The sequence below is a fragment of the Ictalurus furcatus genome, chromosome 12 (assembly GCF_023375685.1).
Source record: "Ictalurus furcatus strain D&B chromosome 12, Billie_1.0, whole genome shotgun sequence".
Classification (NCBI taxonomy): Eukaryota; Metazoa; Chordata; class Actinopteri; order Siluriformes; family Ictaluridae; genus Ictalurus; species Ictalurus furcatus.
The window spans coordinates 7328973-7347445 of NC_071266.1; the positions used below are offsets into that span (position 1 = coordinate 7328973).

General features: G+C 41.0%; 1 protein-coding gene across 6 annotated transcripts in view; it reads right to left on the minus strand.

Moving 5' to 3' along the window:
• The window catches only part of rbfox2 (RNA binding fox-1 homolog 2), a 70867-nt gene that overhangs the window by 28892 nt on the left and 23502 nt on the right, over positions 1–18473 (minus strand). For 3 of the 6 annotated variants that reach the window (XM_053638966.1, XM_053638965.1, XM_053638968.1), the window contains exons 3-5: positions 3495–3701; positions 1851–2015; positions 465–518 (exon numbers count right to left, since the gene is read on the minus strand). In XM_053638966.1, coding sequence (XP_053494941.1) covers positions 465–518; positions 1851–2015; positions 3495–3701 — 426 coding nt within the window. Of the gene's footprint in view, positions 1–464; positions 519–1850; positions 2016–3494; positions 3702–17788; positions 18113–18473 lie in introns of those variants that run through there. The other 3 variants (XM_053638970.1, XM_053638969.1, XM_053638967.1) reach the window with 3 other exon arrangements.

Genomic DNA, 18473 nt, shown 5'->3' on the forward strand with positions numbered 1-18473 from the left:
TATATATATATATATATATATATATATATATACACACACACACACACACACACACACACACATATATATGAAAATGGATAAGGTTATAAAATAAAATGTGGTTCTGTGTTGTTTTATGTCGCAGTTGTATACGGTTGAAATAACAATAATATACAGTCAAGCCACTTGACTTGACTGTTGACAAAAAAGGAACGCGAAACTATACTGAGACTGTTTCGTAAAAGGTCTGTGAGTGTGTGTGTGTTAAACAGAGAGAGTGGGAGTGTGGGTTCAGTTTCAGAGGTAGTTGTGCATGGCCTGCACATGACGCAGAAGAGTGAGCTGCAATTTTAAACTCTGTGTGGTGTTTTTACATAATGCGCCCAGGCGGTGTTTATAAAAAAAATTAAAAAATTAAAAAATTAAAAATTACAAAATTAAATTTTTTTAAAAAAAATAGAGAGATCACTGCGATGGTCTCGTACCTTAGAGCCTCTCTCATTGAAAATGATCTCCACATCCAGGATCTTCCCGAATTGCTGTGAGGAAGAAAGAAACGCGAAAAGATCAGAATCTGTGCCGCAGTGCTTCTTTGTGACTGGTAGAATGAAGTGTGGTCTGAGGTCAACTGCTAAGCAACAGCAGTCACGCTCAATTACATACAGCATGAATACAGTTGCACACTTTCTACACTGCAGGAGCATGATTTAAACATTTGATTTTCACTAACAACTAGTTTTTATTACACGCCTTCCGTTTACCGGCATGTTATTTTTACATTAATTTTATTATTTTCATATTTTATTCTTTTTCAAAAATTATTTATTTACACTGTTTTATTACTTCTATTGAACGTTTTTAAATATTTTATTATTCTGTTTTTGCACAACTTTTTATTACATATTTACACCTTTTTTCTTACTTTTACCTTGCTCTAAAAATATTTGGATTGTTATATTTTTTGCACACCTTTTTAAATACTTTCCAGGATTATTAAAATTTTTGAATGTTTATTCTTTTTTTATTATGCTTATTATTTTCTTCTTTCTGTCGCTGCAGTTATTTATTGCATTATCATTTGACCATATTACGATTTTATTTTTGACTACCTTTAATTTCTTTATTTCAGTGTGTGTGTATATATATATATATATATAAATAATTTTTTTTACTTCATATGTTATTTCCCCCCCCAATTAATTCTAATCAGGACTTCTCAGCACAAGGGGGCAGTGTTGTTCAAGGCTCGCTGCATTAACCCCTCTCTTTGTCCTTCCAATTTCTGCTTACTGCGCCAGAAAACGTCCTATGTGCCCGAAACAAAAGCCCTGTTAGGTAAACCTTTTTTTTTTATTATTCTTCTTCTTCACTGAAACATGGTGATGTTTCAAACCTTTTTAGGAAATGACTCACATTTCCACTGGTTTGAAAGCCAAAGCATTACGTAATTGTTGTGGGAGTTGCCCACAATGCACGCTGTAAAAATCATACCAAGCAAGAATGATTTTGTAAGCAGTTTTTCCGCCTTCAGGAATGTATTTGACTCTCCATCGTCAAATCCTTCAGCACCGATAATGTTCTGATGTATTAGCGAAGACGTCTAAACAGATCTGTCTTCTACAGACCACTGACTGATCATTGGGATATTCATTTTGCTCATTTATCAACAATAATTCTCACACCTGCCTTGTTAATGCCTCTCTGAACAGTGGTTCAAACTGTTGTCATGGCGATACTGCAACAAAGCACCATCACCAGCTCTTGGTACAATAACAAATAGTTTTGTTGGAAACAGAACGCTTCAACATTAGACACAAGCACTTCGTCTGTGGTTAAAGGGTTATGATGGAGAAAATGGGGGAAGATCGTACCCCAAACATCTGGCGCAGGTCGGGGTCTCGGAAGCGGAACGGGATGTTGGAGACGTGGAGACGTTTCGGGGTCGCTTTCCCGTCTACGGAGTCTTCGGTCACAGATACTCCTGAACCGCTCCCGGACACACCTTGGCCTTCGGCCTGGGGGGAGCCGTCTGTTAACTGTGGGAGGAACGACAGAGAGAGAGAGAGAGAGAGAGAGAGAGAGAATGAATGAATGAATTATGGGAGAGGAAGGAAAACTCAGGAAAGCAAAAGCAGCATCAAATTAAGGATTAAAATAATGAGACCGCGAAGAAATAACCCTCAGTACGTTATTTTTAACCTGTCAAAATGGACACTTGATAAAAGCATCAAAAGGAAAGTAGGAAACGTAGCATTACAATCCCATAATTCACAGAATGGTTCTCTCATGAAATATTCTGCATTTAACGCGCAAAATGAATTTCCTTGAGTTACAAAATGTCCGCAGCTGAAAAACATCAACACGTTATAATGGATGAAAAATAACAACAGTACTGTGCTTTATAAAGCAGAAAACGGTTACGCTTGAAGAAAAAGAAATTGAAATAACGTAGGTTGTATGGATTAAAGCTCGAGAAGAATTGTTCCGGAATTGCAGATTGGCAGCGTGAATTGAAAAACCGGGACATTCCTGCATCGAGTTCGCATTGAGCTCGCAGCTCTGTTAGAAATTCTATATAATGAGACTGTAAGTGATGTGTGATGTGTCCAGACATGAACCGCAAAGTTGATTATTTTCCAATAGCAGAACATGCCAAAGTGTATAATTGCTCTCATAACGCATGAAGTTGATTATTAATTAAGAAACAACCGGTCATCCTTTTTATCCATTTATAGTCATGTTAGGTCCTTTAGTTGCTTATGTTAGAGCAGATATAAGCACAATGTTCCCTCACCAGCCTTTCTTGTCATGTTAGCAAGAAAGCAGAAACCCTCAAACTCCTCTTTCCTGAAGACATCTTCCATAAACGTTAAATGTATCCTTACAGAAAACGTCACTATACCAACATTTATGTTTTTTTGTTAAACACCACCACGTGATACAAAGCACTGGAACTGGAGACTCTGCCCAAAACAATTACACAATGTGAAGCATTAATAAGACCCTGTCAATTAGCTACAATAGAAACAATCACACATTACAGGGAGTACAATTATTATTATTAATGCTATAGAGCATTATATGGGGGGGGGGGGGGTCATCTAAAATCCATTACGGTGATGTATAGCTGTTTTACCGGCACATGCCTGAATCTGACCATCACTTAACAGCCATTTCTTTTCTTTGATTGTATTTATGACGTTTCTACTTTGTACTGTTCTGTACTTATGTGCCATACTGTGGTGTCTGCTACAATAATGCACTTCCTCTTACAGGATCAATAAAATAAGCCTTGTGTGCATAAGAAACGTCAATAGAGCATCAACAGAAGAATGCTTATTGGGCGGTATGTTAAAACGTCGACGTCTCTGTCTACCGAGTTTCATGTTCTCAAACAGGTGTAAAAAGGCCAATCAAAACACCCCCAACTCCCAAATGGGCCGCTTTTGAAGGGGCAGCTATCCAAACAGCCCCCTACTTCACCATATGCTCAGAGCTCGTGTGGTAACACTCACTTGTGTGTTGAGAGTGTTGGGGGCTGAGGGGGGGTTAGTGATCCCCGCCGGCGCCTCCACTTGCCCCTGGCCCCCTGCAGGGTAAATACCGCTGCCTCCAAAGTCCAGCGGCAAGCCGTTCTGGGGTGGCGGAGGGGGAGGAGGGGGGAAGGACGAGTACGGTGGGGGGACGAGGCCTTCCTGAGCCCCCATCGCATCCTGAGAACCCTGACAGAGAGAAAACGGAGAAGAGAGAAGGAAAGAAAAACAAGAGATTATAAGTGGGGTTAATTGCCTCGCTGGCTGGACTCCACTCCACAGAGTAGTGTAAAGACGGAAAGGGGGGGGGAGGAAATGGAAGAGACAACAGAGTGCGCTTAAACGAACGAATAGAAGAGTGCGAGAGAAAGGAGACATCAAAAAGCATGGAAAGTGATGCGATTGAGACGGAACGCACTCAAGCGATCGCTTAACGATTGCAGAAAAGCTTCTGATGGAGGACGTGTCTGAAAGCCAAGGCTATTGCATTTCTCCCCGCTCTCACCCTCACGTGTCACTCCATCTCCAGCACTCTCATCTCACTCCTGTCACTTTAACCACACTTCCGCCTGTGTATCTAATTGAATTCATGAAGCCAACATGATCACAGACGTCATCCGCTCCATTAAGGCACAAACACATATTAACTCCCGGATTGTACATCGTGTAAGATAATGATTTTTGCCCTGCTTGTAATTTACCATTTACACCAAATAATAATAATAATAATAATAATAATAATAATAATAATAATAATTGCAATAGCCGGTTTAATCGTCCAGAAACTCTAGCCTGTGAGCATTCCCTACATTTCAGGTTTAAGGAGAGTAGGGGAGGGTGTAGTCAAAATCAGCTGTGAAGTCGGGAACTGCTTGCTGGCAGCGGCAAGTGCGAAACCTGCGACATTCTTGCTACAGTTCTGCTCCGTGAAGCATTCGAACGTGTCAATATCATGATTGTTAACAGTAATTCTAGCATTAGATGTAGGCCTATTTGATCTTTTTTAGGTCAAAATCTTTGGCCTTTATTCTCTTTACCGTTTTTACTTTTTCATTTCTTACGTTCCTCACTGGCATTCCTAATAAATATAGTTAAGTGATGTTAGCTATACACACTTGTCTAATGTTAGCGAAGTCAGAACACGCGCTGATAGATCTCCATTTCCCATGAAAACAAGAACTCCTTGCGAGACAAAAGCAGGTGAGATGGGGATGGGGGGTGGGGGTGGATTGGAAGGTGGCTTCCAGGTAGTTATTATCGATAGTTATCAGTTATTAATGGAGTTTTCAAAACCTCTGCGCAAATAATTCCAGATTAATTTGTCAATTGGCTTCTCTTCTGTTTAATTTGAGAGGAAAACCCCCTCCCAAAAAAACCCCGTCTGTACAGCTGTAAATAAAGCATGTTTTTGTTTTCATTTTGCTTAAAATCCCTTGCTGTAAAATACCGAGAGTTGCTGATCATCAAGAACACCACACTGGGTACGAGCTGTCATTTTAACACGCGTAGTACTCCATGTAGACGTTTTTTCTCGCCTAGACAGCATTTATTGTTTGCTGCTGCTAGCAATGAGCTCCGGTATGCTGAGTTTTATGTTTACGTTGTTTTCTCAGGTCACACGTATTGTACGAAGACAACTGCAGGCATTTCGTCTCGACTGTTCGTTAGCCTCACAGCATACGCCAGGCTTACGTCACATAGCATCGCCTCGTATCAGATTCTGTACCTGTGTGTTTTTTTTTAAATGTGCACTGAATCAGAATAACACCAACACTACTACGCGATAGCACGTCGTCATCGGATTCTTTTCTGTCTACAGATACAGAACAGAGCTAAGCCTCTGAACTAGCAAAAATGACCACGCTTTAAATCGCCTGAAGGAAAATATTATACGCTTCTGAAATGAACACTTTTCCCTATAAATGAGTGTCAAATTGCATTACTTCACTACCACTCAACCGTGCCTCAAATTAGAGCAGTGAGCTCAGCTCTGCTTGACATTCTCCTAATCCAAAAGGTGAGCAACCTTAAACGTAATCAACAGAAGAAAGGATTACGGCTGCTTTCACGCACGGTGTGCAGAACCTTGTGATTGCTAGAATAGAATCTTAACCACGAGTTACTGAATGGGTTTCAAAATCAATATCATTTAATCGGCAGTAGAATTCTTTGTAACGGCAGAAATTTCCACTTGAAGCACTAAATCTGTTAACATGGGGTTCATACTGTATACGTTTAATGGAAACTCCAAATCATAATTTTCCCCTTTGCTAGAAACGTGGCCTCTCTCTCTCTCGCTCTCTCTCTCGCTCTCCTTTCACTCCATCATCAGCTCTCCATCTCGCCCCAGACCTCTGTAGTGACAAGAGGATTTTCAGGCGTCTTTTAAATATTCATGAGGAGCTCATGCATAATTAAGAGCAAATGGCCTCAACACATACTCTTCCACATGACGCTGAGGATGAAAAGCCAGCAGTGCAACGTGTGCACGCTGGCCGAACACACAACACCTGGCCCTATCCCCTCACACACACACACACACACAGACACACACACACACACACACACCCCCTGACATACAACACCTGCAGCTAGACAAATGTGCCTCCGAGCACAGAGCGACTTTATTTGTAATGAGCACACCGCCACACGCAAAGACTTCAGGTGGAACGCAGCACAGTAACAACAGCCGTGATCATTAGATAACTTGTCACACACTCATAAAACAATTTGCTAAATATTTTCCAACAGACTCATTCACACAATGACATTTTTAAACGGGTTATATGAAATGTGACAAATAAGCCATAAAAACACAACGGAATCAGCTGTTTGTGCAATTTGTCAACGATTATAATTCACTAATAAACGAATGTCACGTTATACTTTTTATCTGTTTACAGTTACATTTAATGTTGAGGAACGTCTTAACATTAAGTTAAGCTGTCTTATCCTGCGGTCGATTTAAAAATGCCGCAAGTTGTAACTTCCAACCAGTGACTAGGGAAAAAAACAACGAAAACGCTTCCATAGCTCAGAGTTCAGCAGGCGCTGACTTTCCACTTCCAAGGCAAGTAACATGAAGAATTATTACCATGTTACTGAGTAGAGGTCGACCGATTGATTTGGTTCACCTCTGGAACCCTGGAACTGTGGTTTATCTGCAAAAACAAACAAAAAACAACAAAAAAAAACACACCGATTGTTTTTCCCGGGTTGCGTCCGTTGCGGGAGCGGCTGAGAATGGTCTGCTGTCGTTATACAGTACAAGAGCGGCCTCTAGAGGTGAAATAAAAACTATTGCTGACAAATTTTGTTGTGTTATTTGAAGTGTTTATTATGATTTTTTTAAAAATTATTATTTGTTATATGCAGTGTTACTTCTTGGTTCAGTTTGGATGTACATCTTATTTACTTTCATATTTATTAACAGTTAATATATTAATATTTATTTCATTTTAAAAAGTACAGTAGTTTCATGGTACAGTCAGTACTGTTTATTTTTGTTATAAAGTTCAGCAGTATTTACTTTGAGCGTTATGTTTTCATTCAGTATCAATCAGCTGATTAAGCGGTTATCGGCAGGTAGGTACCGCCCAACTTAATTATTGGTAAAATCCATTATTGTTTGACCTCTATTAATGAGACACCACAAAGTCACCCATCCTGAAGACTCTCCTGCATCCAAAAACCTACCTTTTGCACAGCGTTTACACAGGAGACTTAGTCCAAAACTGCTAAACAAACATCTCATAGAAGGCATCATCATTTCAACAGTAAGTAAGCTACTAGAAAAACAATAACGCATCAGTATAAACCTTGCAGCCAGAAACAAATGTCAGATCTGCTCTTAGAGAAAATAAAAACGACACTTTCTGGCCAATCAGAATCGAGAACTCAACGATTAGGCATACAAGGCTCGTGCTAATGTAAAAATTTTCATCTGATAATTCGCAGTACTGTCACAAACTGTACGTAATAAACATTCGCTATAATTGCCTAAAAAGAAACTACTGTTGCATCGTAAGTGGCATTTTCCCAAGCTTTCAAGCATCTCTTAGTGAGTGGATCATGTGAGAAGGAGACCTGTAACCTGCACAAAACATCTTTTCGAACCGATTTTCTGCACGCACGCTGTACGCATGACGGCTATAATAAAAAATTCATCTATTATGATGTTTGGTAATCTGTGATAAACATCTGAATAAACATCTACTGTAAAAAGGCTTGCAACAGCTGTACACACTCATGCACCGTGTCCAAGGGTATGACACAGAGAGAGAGAGAGAGAGAGAGAGGGAGGGGGAGGTGGAGAACACATGAGAGCAGAGATGGAGAATAACATGATTTGTAACCTTCAGGTCAATAAAATACTGCTGACACAAAGAGACTTCAGTTAACTTAACTTAAGAAAAGTTTTAGAGAAGAAAAATAGAAGAAAGGAAAGAGATGAAAATGGAAAACGTGCGAGACAGAAACTACAGAGAGAAGGAGAAAAATGACTGGAGGGCGTTAAGTTAAAAAGAGCGAGATCATGAAAGAAAAACAGGAGAGAGAGAGAGAGAGAGAGAGAGAGAGAGAAAAAAAGAGAGAGAACAAGAGAAAATGTAGTGATGTGACAAAAAAAAAAAAAAAAAAAGAGAGAAAGCAGAGAAAGAGAAGACGGACAGAGGAGAGAGAGAAGCCGGGGGAAAGAAGTGACAGGAATTGTGATTGCACAATGAACATACAAAGCAAGGAGAGAAATTTGAGGGGGAAAAGGAAGAAAGGATGCAGAGAAAAGATTAAGAAGAGGGGAAGAATAGAGAGAAGGAGGACGAGAGGGAAAGGAAAATCTGTGCTGTCAAGTGCACATTCTTTCTGGATGGTGAAACAAGCATCACTTCCCTACATGGCAGCGCTGTGTGGACAGAGAAAAAGAAAGAAAGAGACCGGGGGGGTGAGTGGAAAGAGAATGAGGGAGGTCTGGAGAAGTGAGAGAGAGCGAGAGGGGAGAGAAAAGAGAGCCTGGTAATAATAGCACTGCTATCTGCTCCGCCTGCGCTGGTATGAACGGGTGATTTATCACCTGCTGTCACACTGCAGCAAACACACAACTCGCCTGGGTGTGTGTGTGTGTGTGTGTGTGTGTGTGTGTGCGCGCGTGTTCAGCTCTGTACACTCTCTCAAACACACGCGGTTTACCACATTATCACAATATTCTAAAAGTCATTTTCATAAAATGTGTGAAATAAATTTACTTTTCATCCAATCACAACTGCTGCTATAATAATCTTAATAATCAGTGTTGTTTAGAAAAAGAACAGCCGTTGTTAATTATAATAATAATAATAATAATAATATATAGAAGAACCATTGTTAATAAGATGAAAAAGAATAGCCATTGTTGTTTAACAATAATAATAGTAATAATAATAAGAAGCCCCTTGTTGTTAAAAATAAAAATAATAATAATAAGAAGAAGAAGAATGAATGAAGAAAAGAAAATATGAATGCATATCAGATTTTCTGAATCATGTAATACATCATTAAAAAAAATATTTAAATGAAAATAAAAACAGAACATAACTGTTCTGAGTAACATCAGATTTTGCTTATCTAAATAATCATAAAAAAGTAAAAATAAAAATTGAAACAAATTAAATCTAAAAATACTAATAAATTAAAAAAATAATAATAATCACATTTTCATATTATTAAAAGACAATTTTTATATAATACCCCTAATAATTACTATTTAAGTCAAATTATTATTAAACGAATGTCACATAACAGCTGCTAGATAGATGCTAGTCCCGACAGCGGTGCAAAACCTGAAAATCAGATGCCAAGTACAACCACCACAACAAAATCCAATCTAAACATCCACCTCCACGTTTCTTCGACGGATAATATTTTTGACTGATCATGTCCAGGATAAGGATATCGTAACAGTGCGAGATATATTGCACACATCAATCATTTGTACATCCCTGCGCATGAGCACGCTTTTACAGTGCTGGCGTCCAAGTCCGGCTTTCATTTCCTCCGTTACAGGAAGTGGTCTGATCTTGGGGTCAGGTGTGACTGTATTAACGATCGGCGCGGTGTCGGAGAGCGTTCGGAGCGTGGAGCGCAGGCAGACGCTGCAATAAAGATGGAACGGGACGACAGCAGACGACAAAATGAACTGCGCAAATGCGATTTGTGCAGGAAACTCAATTGGGTTTATTGCGAGATGCTTGGGGAGGGTGCAATGAGAAAGCAGCCTCTTAACGCGGTTAACACATCTGTGTGTGTGTGTGTCGTGATCATACCGTGCTCTCAGGCTGTCTAAGTGCACATGTGCGGTGGAGCGAGAGAAGTGAAAAAAGCGCTGGTTATTTACAGGTCAGTTGGCGAGCGCCTGCCGTAGCGCCATCGTAAGAACTGCACGGCATCGTGGGATGCCCTGTGAGTGATGCCGCTCGTTACTAACGTGACAGCTGCACTGATTGCCTTCATCACGCGTAAACGCCAAACATTCTCTAAGGCCAATTTGGAGCTAATAATATCCCAACTCCAGAGGTTTGACACAGCAAAAGAAAGTCCGGCTGTCAGCTTCAACGACTACACTTCGCATTCTTAATTCCCTTCGGATTTCATGTTACCTTATGTTTAATTTACAGTTGTGGAACATCCACAAAACAAGCTAGCTCCTGTTATCACTTACGTTATAGCAGCTACAGACCAAGTTTGGGGGCGGGTGTCTCACCACATACTGAAAGCAAAAAGGTTCACAAGTTTGCCATTCACATGCAATGTTGGATCATTTTCCTCAATAAATAAATGGTCATGTATAATATTTTTGTCTCGTTTGTTTAATTGGGTTCTCTTTATCTACTTTTAGGACTTGTGTAAAAATCTGATCTTGTTTTGGGTCACATTTGGGCAGAAACATGGAAAATTCTAAAGGGTTCACAAACTTTCAAGCACCACTGTGACAAAATCTCTAACAGAACAACATTTGGAAAGTCAGAAAATTACCTACTCACATGTAGGACACTTAGTATTATTATTATTATTATTATTATTTAAAAATGATATAATGTTCTGGACATCACTAATATACTTCTTCATACAGTCACACTGAAAGCATCCAGCTGAGTGGAGTGTTAAGTGTCAAGATGAAGATGTAATTGGAACTGTTCCGAGGTGCGGAAAAACACCTCGCTGTGTTCCTCGAGTGCGACGTTTATCGCTCTGAAACGCTCTGCTCTTCTTCCTCGTCCTCGTCCCTTCTTTCACGCTCTGGAAAAGCCTCTGGACCTCTGGTGTGCGGCCTGCTGTCTCGACTGTCCGTCAAACTCTGCAGCCAAGTGATTGGTTAGCGGCTAGTCTGCGCATGTCCTTATAGGGTCTGATTCTCTGTGCAGATTCGGACCAATCACGTCGTGAATCTACATGCTTCTGTTATGAATTCATAAATCACTGCTGAGCTATCTTGGATGTCGGCCATGTGCTTCAAAAGAGGAGGTGAAGATGTGAGTGAGGAGGTGTGTGCGTGAACACAGACGTACACACACACGTGCAAACATGCAGCGCTGTATGCAGCACCATACAGCGCAAGTCCTGACACACACTTCACCTTCTGCACACTTCAGCTGACCGAGAAACCAGTCGATCTAGTTTAGGCCGAGTCGAGAGCCGCTTCACAGGATGACTGATGAACGAGACTTATTTATTTTTAACCACCTCAGACACTTCCTTGCAATTGTAGTCAATTCAAACTGAAACAGCAGGTCATAAACAGGTCGTAACACCTGGACACTCATAACAATGATCTCAGGAAGCTAGAATTGACCCAAAAACAAGAATGAAAGTCATGGATTTAAGAATGGCATGCTTCCAAAAAGGGAATTAACCCAAAATATCATCAATATCGATTAAGATCACTTCACGTGTTTTTGTTTTTTGGTTTGTGCCTATTTTGGTACGATAATTTGTAATCAGGAAAAATGCTGCGTTCACTGTCAACAAAGCTGCACCCCCCCCCAAACTCTCCCTATTACAGATCAGGTAACCATTAAGAGAACAGCCAGTGCTTTAAAAAAACAGCCTCTAAGCCAAAACCTTAATCCTGCTCTGAAATCTGACATGATGAGCTAATGTGAAGTCATTTCCTGTTGTTATGTAAGGCCTGTCTGTATTGAGATGGAGAAGAACCTGGAGGAATCGCACAAGAGCTGCGTCTGTTGTATACATCACCAGCCATTACCATCAGCTGGGTCGATACAGAGCGGACAGCGACAAGGCTGAGAACAGATTGATGCGCGAGTACAAACTTGGTGCTTATGTAAAACAACAAACAAGAGAGACACTGGGATGTGACAACAGATTACTATAAAACTCAATATGAATATTATTTACATATAAGCTTGTCTGTTTTAACACATTACCACATGTATCCGTATGAAGCATGCTTATTCAAAAGTGCTACAGTGGACAGATTTCTGAATGAAGCACCACAAAAGAAAATGTAACGCACTTTAATAATAATAATAATAATAATAATAATAATAATAATAATAATAATAGACATTTTATTTTGCCACTAGTGGTGTTGAAATTTTCCCAGAATGATACACAGCATTAAAAAAAAAAAAAAGAATTTTTAGACTGACCTTCCCATAGATTCTATTTCGTTGTCAGTATTTATCATGTTGTTGTTGTAAGCTGAAAGAGCGCATGGCTGTGAGGAAAGGTGGTACGTGGGGAAAAAATATTACTCGACGGTTGTTTGGTTTACTTCTGGCCAGCAGTACCGTTTGATAGTCGTCGTCTATGATAAATCTACCACATAACGCGTTTGCATTGCAACCAAAGGGTTTAGAGTGACGTCTGCATCACCTGCGCTGAGAGACGGAAGTAGTCATAAACTATAACATGTTGCCTGAATTTAAATTCGATCTCCTATTACGGTAAACGCTTTACCAATATTTTACTATTTACTCAGTTTAGTATTTCCATTATTACTATTATTATTATTTTTATTATGCACATTTCAAATCACTTTTACACATGAATTCTTTTCGGGTTGAGCCGGAACCCAAACCTGGTACCAATTCAGTTTGAATGCACAGAACACAGTGCAAAACACTATAGCATGCACCTACATAAAACTTAAAGCTTAAAGATTCGAGCACAGAAAATAAGCTTGTTGAAATCTGTTACGCATATTACTTATATTATCTCTTTCTGTGCCATGTCTATCACTACGTTTACATGGACAGTAATATTCCGATATTAACCTGATTAAGACGATACTCTGATTAAGAAACTAGCATGTAAACAGCGATTATAGATTACCTTCATCTGATTAAAGTCATACTCGAAGTAAACACAAATCGAGTTAAGACATGTGGCGTATTCCTGTTTTAGTCGCATTATCGAAGTGCATTATAGACAGGTACACACCTTAATCACACTATTAACATCGTGTGGGAGTTTTCACCGCATTTTGCGACGGGACACATTCATACACGGCAGTGCTCAACCGTTTGAAGCCGTGAGTTGCGTCCCAAACCACATACTTACCTGCTGTATAGTAGGAGAAATATATGCATTTCGGCTACTACATAGTAGGTAAGTACGCTGTATGGGACGCAGCCCACGGCTTCAAGCGGTCGTCTATTTGCACAAATAGAATGACAGACAATTACCTGCACTTGAAGCGTTCGTAAAATTAAAAATGAAACTCAAAACTGTATACGGTACCATAAAGACGTAATGACGTGTGCCGTTAATCGCTCTATGTTCTATAACACGTAAAACCTAAACACGAAAGGAGTATTCTAAAAGCAACTCATGTAAACACCTTAATCCGAATATTGTCTTCTTCAGAATAAGGTCAATAATTAGATTACTGCTGTCCATGTAAACGTTGTTATTGACACTAGCCAATCATCAGTCTCTGTGCGCTCAAGTAGGCGGAAGAGAGCAGACAGCACTTTCCTCAGTCCGTCCAGGATTTCGACATATCATGTGACATCACAACGCGCATTCAGCCAAAGCCCGCTTCGATTCACGTGCGTCGACCATGAGTACAGCTAAAACAAACATTGCGAAAGACCGTGCAAAACAACTTTGTGCGACTTCGACAAAGTAGCTTTCCGCAAAAAGAAGTATGTAAATCTTCGCAAGTTGCATCGCAAACTTTGAAAAAAGCCACGGTAAAATAGAGTGCCTTTGGCCGCAACAATCACAAGGGGAAGAAAAAAAAAAAACAAAAAAAAAACAACCTCAGCAAAATCCTGCACAGACAGCTCAGGGGGGAAAAAACACCATCGTTGGCTGCCTTCATGAATCTCAGAGGAAGCACATGTTAAGCTTTCGGCTGATAGCGATTGTGCGATAGAGAGAGCTGACTGACGGGTGAAATGTGGGGGAAAATTACAGAAAAAAAGCAAAAGTGAAAAATATATCAGAAACAACCTGCATTTATTTAGATGCAACACAAAGGACACTTGGCTAAGAAAGGTTTGGAATGAAGTAGAACATGGGCTCTTACACATTCCAATATGGATTTGCGTTTAAGTACGTGAATATTTAAAGTGCACCTATTACGGGTTTGAAATGTGCCTAATTTTGTTTTAAAAATAGATTTACATGCATCCAAGGGGAAAAACACTTTAATGTGCTCATAATTTAAACTGCAGCATTACCTTTTTCCCCCCTCCAGTGTCACAAACGACTCGTTAAATGATCCGTTCTGAAGGATTCATTCTAAACTCCTCCTTTCAGAGAGCATACTCTGCTCTGATTGGTCAGATGTCCCAGTCTGTTGTGCTTGGGGTCTACTGCCGTCAGCCCGTTTCAAAAAGGAAACGCCCACTACCATAATGAGTTTCAGCAGCCAATCAAGACCAGAGGCGGGGCTTTTTGTTACAAACCTACGCAGGTTAGTACAGGAAGTAAGTTTGGAATTACTAACGACTCGTTTCAGCTGTTCAGAATCAGTTCCTTCTTTTGAGAGTGCGCTTTGATTTTTGAAACTTTGCAGACTTTACATTCGCAAACATCTATATAACATAACACACTACATGAAAGGTAATATTTGAAAAACCATTTACGTAAATACTTTTGAGGAAAACCTGAAATTTGCTCCAACAGTCCTACGTGGTCAGGGTGTGTGATGGTTGTGATGGCACCGTGTGAACTACCGGAGTTTCATACGTCTTGTTTTGGAAGTGCATTCTGTTAAGATTTTAACCACATACATTTACACTTGGAGTCAAATACGTCTCCGGTCAGACAGGCTAGAATCTGATAGCAGTCTGTGTTTGTATGCTCATCATTTTGAACTTCGAGTGCTGGTGCTTTATGAAGATGATTGCTGTGACATCAAAAATCGTGATTTGTCGCAGTGTTTTGGAGTGAACAAATCACTAGGCAGACTTCTAGGGTTATAATGAGCAGATTTCATGCGTCTCAAGCATCAGGGAGTCGGCCATTTTAACGGCAGTCTGAATCGCAAAGTCCTTCAGGTGCACTGCAACGTTTGTTCCCTAAAAAAAATTTAAATCTCACAATGCACCGCAAAAACCAGGGAGCATCGATGTGCAGTATATTCCCTTACTGGAAATGGCACCATATTTTCTGAAGCCTCTCAGCTGGGGGGGGGGGGGGGGGAATGGATGACGAGCTCTCAGCCAACTTCGTCTACAAACGTGAGCCGCTTGTTATTGTTCTTACTCACGTTAGCGATTTTTAACTATATTTGACGTCCGATATATGGTTTGTTCGAGTCTAACGACTTTTCGAAATCCACTAGCTAGCCTATGATCCTGCTTGACGTACCATGACAGAAACGCTTGTGATTAAGCTAACAAATTTATATAACGTATAACGTCAGAAAGATATCGGTCCTGCCTGTTGTTGATAAACGCCAGTGGGGACGTTTTACAACACGAATACGTAGTCATGTCGCCGGAAATTGAGAGATCAGTGTCCCAATGTGTAGTGCGCCAGGGTCCTTACCAGTGCCTGAACTCGTGCACACGATATACTGATTCACCACATAGGGAGCTGATTGAGACGCACCCTTAGTTTTTTTTTGTTTTTTTAAATAAATAGTGAAATGGCAGACCAGTAGGTTCAACAACCGGCGAAAGTAAATAAACCCTTGACTAAACAAACATTTTTTTTTGGTGTGTGTGTATATATTTAACATTAATGAGCTACTCACTTCCAAACTGAACAACACAGAGGTGCGATCTGGTTAAGGTAAAATGATTTTTGCTAGTTTCTAACTAGATGTTTTTTTTTAAAGAATTAGGAATATGCATTTATCCAAAAAATGTTTTGTAAAGTGCGGTGCAAAAAGCTGTCATTACACCTCTTCAGCTATGAGTAACAGTCACCTCACACTTAAATATATTGGAAAAAAAAAAAAAGAAAGAAAATGAATGAAAACTCATTTCATGAAACGTTCGCCAATGACTTAACCACTTCACAGGGCCACAGACTTTATTGATGGTCTTAACCAGCCAAGAGGCTCGCTATACGTTAGCTACAGTACTAGTACTTCTTAGCCTTGTCAGTAAGGTTTCTGGGCAACTAGGGGGAATATATATAAAAAAAAAAAAAAAAAAAAAAAAAAAAAAAAAAAAGGCCGAAAGAGAGGAGCACACTGGATCTATATTAAATAGGTTTGGATCTACATTGAATGCCTTTGAAATCTCGCACCAATGTTTAAAAGCATAAACATCACTATTCGTGGGGCGCATGCCTTCTCGTCTCTTCTTAGGGAGTGTTTAGGTTGTCAAATTTGGTTTGGCGAGACATTGACACTTATGTAACACGTGGCTAAACGACGTCTCGGACCTTTTCCTGAGCGACTCCGTGTGATCAGACTCAGTACATCTTTATTTGCATAAATCACTATCTGGACATAACCCTGAAGTGTAAACTGGTTCTGAATACATCGGGCGACCCGTATACGACCTGCTATACGGATATGTTGGTATATTATTAGATGTCGTACACATTTAAAGTGTGGATCCCTGTTGAGCTTTTACGTAAGCCAGACTTGTCCTTTTAAGCCTTGTGTGGTTCTTTCTTTCCAAGGAGTGAGAATTCATGTGTGTGCGTGCGTGCGTGCATGTGTGAGAGAGAGAGTGAGTGTATAAAAGCCATAAATGGCAGGTAGGCGTCTCTCCCTCCCCTTAGGGCACATGCTCGGGTGGGGCTCTGCAAATATTTCAACAACCCTCCACTTCTCTCACAACACTTTCTGCCCTGGCGCATGAGAAGCCGTATAATCTTTCCTTTGCGCCACTGGCGCTTCTGAAGCTTCCTCGCTGCGTCGCATTAAGGCGCTATAACTCGATAAGGGGAGAAGTCTTATCCCTCCATCTTTCGAACCAGATGGGATAAACATTTCCCTGTTCTCAACCAGGAATCTATATTTAACCTGCATTGTGTCTGCTTATAATTTTTGTAAAGAAGCAGTGGTCAATTCTGAAATCAATTCCGGTGCGTTCTGGCCGCGCCCTCCCCCCAGCCTCGGCTTTTAAAGGAAAACAGAGAGATAACAGCTGCTTGGGCCTGAGGGGGAATAGAACGAGGGAAGGAGGGAGGGAAAACAAGGGGGGGAAAAAGAGGTCAAAACTGTAAAGGGAACAGGATTCCAAGGTACGAGACAGACATACAGTGTGCATGTGCAGCCACACTGTAAACAGGGTAAACTACAATCCAACAAGACGGAAGATCAAAATTATATTGGGGGGAGAGAGAGAGAGAGAGAGAGAGAGAGAGTGAGACAGACAGACAGACAGATAGATAGATAGATAGATAGATAGATAGACAGACAGGAGGCATAGTGTTGGTGGAACAACTGTTTCCAGGCACCTGCCCCCTTCGCTCAAAAGCCAGGGGTGAGTTATGGGGGACAGCTGGAGGGGAGGACAACAAAGCACTTTCTTTCTCTATCCTCTCCTCCCCTTGCCCCCCATCCCTCCCTCCTTCTTCACCGTGAGCCATTTGGAGGAGTCTAGGCCTGTCTGTCAACGTGGCCCTAACGCACACTCAGACATACACACTCTGAGACGATGTCAGCCGTTCTTTCGCCTTTAAGACGATGCCATGTTGCAAGTGCTTCCAAGCACGCGTGCGGATATTTTTTGCTTTTCTATTGCAAAAACCGAAACATGAATCATAAACTTGAGAGAAACGTTTGAAGTGCAGTACAAGCGAGGCATGCAATGAAACGTACGCGCTGTCAAATTTACTGCAAAGCTAGTGCGTGGTCTACTTACCGGCAACACGGAAGGGTAATACAGTCCCATCATCGTATTCGGACCAGGACCCTGTCACTTCTGATCCGCTCTCTCGCTGTCCTACTGTCTCAGTGTCCCGCACATTCAAAATCTCCCTCGCTCAGTCCCCTCCTCTCACTATTTCCGTCTAGCGCCCCCTCCCCACCTCGCTCTCCTCTGCAGCTCCAGATCGCTCTCCGTCACGCTCTCTCGCGCACTGTCGTTTGCGGTGCCGCGTCCTTGCCTGCTCATCTCTCTCCCTCTCTCTCTTCCTGCTTGTCTTCCCTCTCTCCTCCCCTTTCCCAGATACCATTTGCTCGTTCACTTGCTCCCTCCCTCCTTCCCTCCCTCCCTCTGCCCTGTGTCACACCTGCAAACTTTTTTTCCCTCTCTTTTCTCCCTCCTACTGTTCTTCTTCTCTTCATGTAGGTGAGTAAATTGGGGCTGTTTGCACCTCAGGGAGCCAGAAAAGAAAAAATGGAAAGAAAGCGTTCTTCGCTCATCCTCCGAGCTCATTGATGGCGTGGTGCAATAATCCTGCCGTGTCTCTATTGACAACATCTACACTCCTCTCTCGCTGACTAATGGACAGCCAGTCTGACGGAATCGTGGGACGGCATTCAGTACCGTGCGATTCCGTTAATGGAACGGCACAAAACCACGGCGCGCTAGAAGCATATTCCGA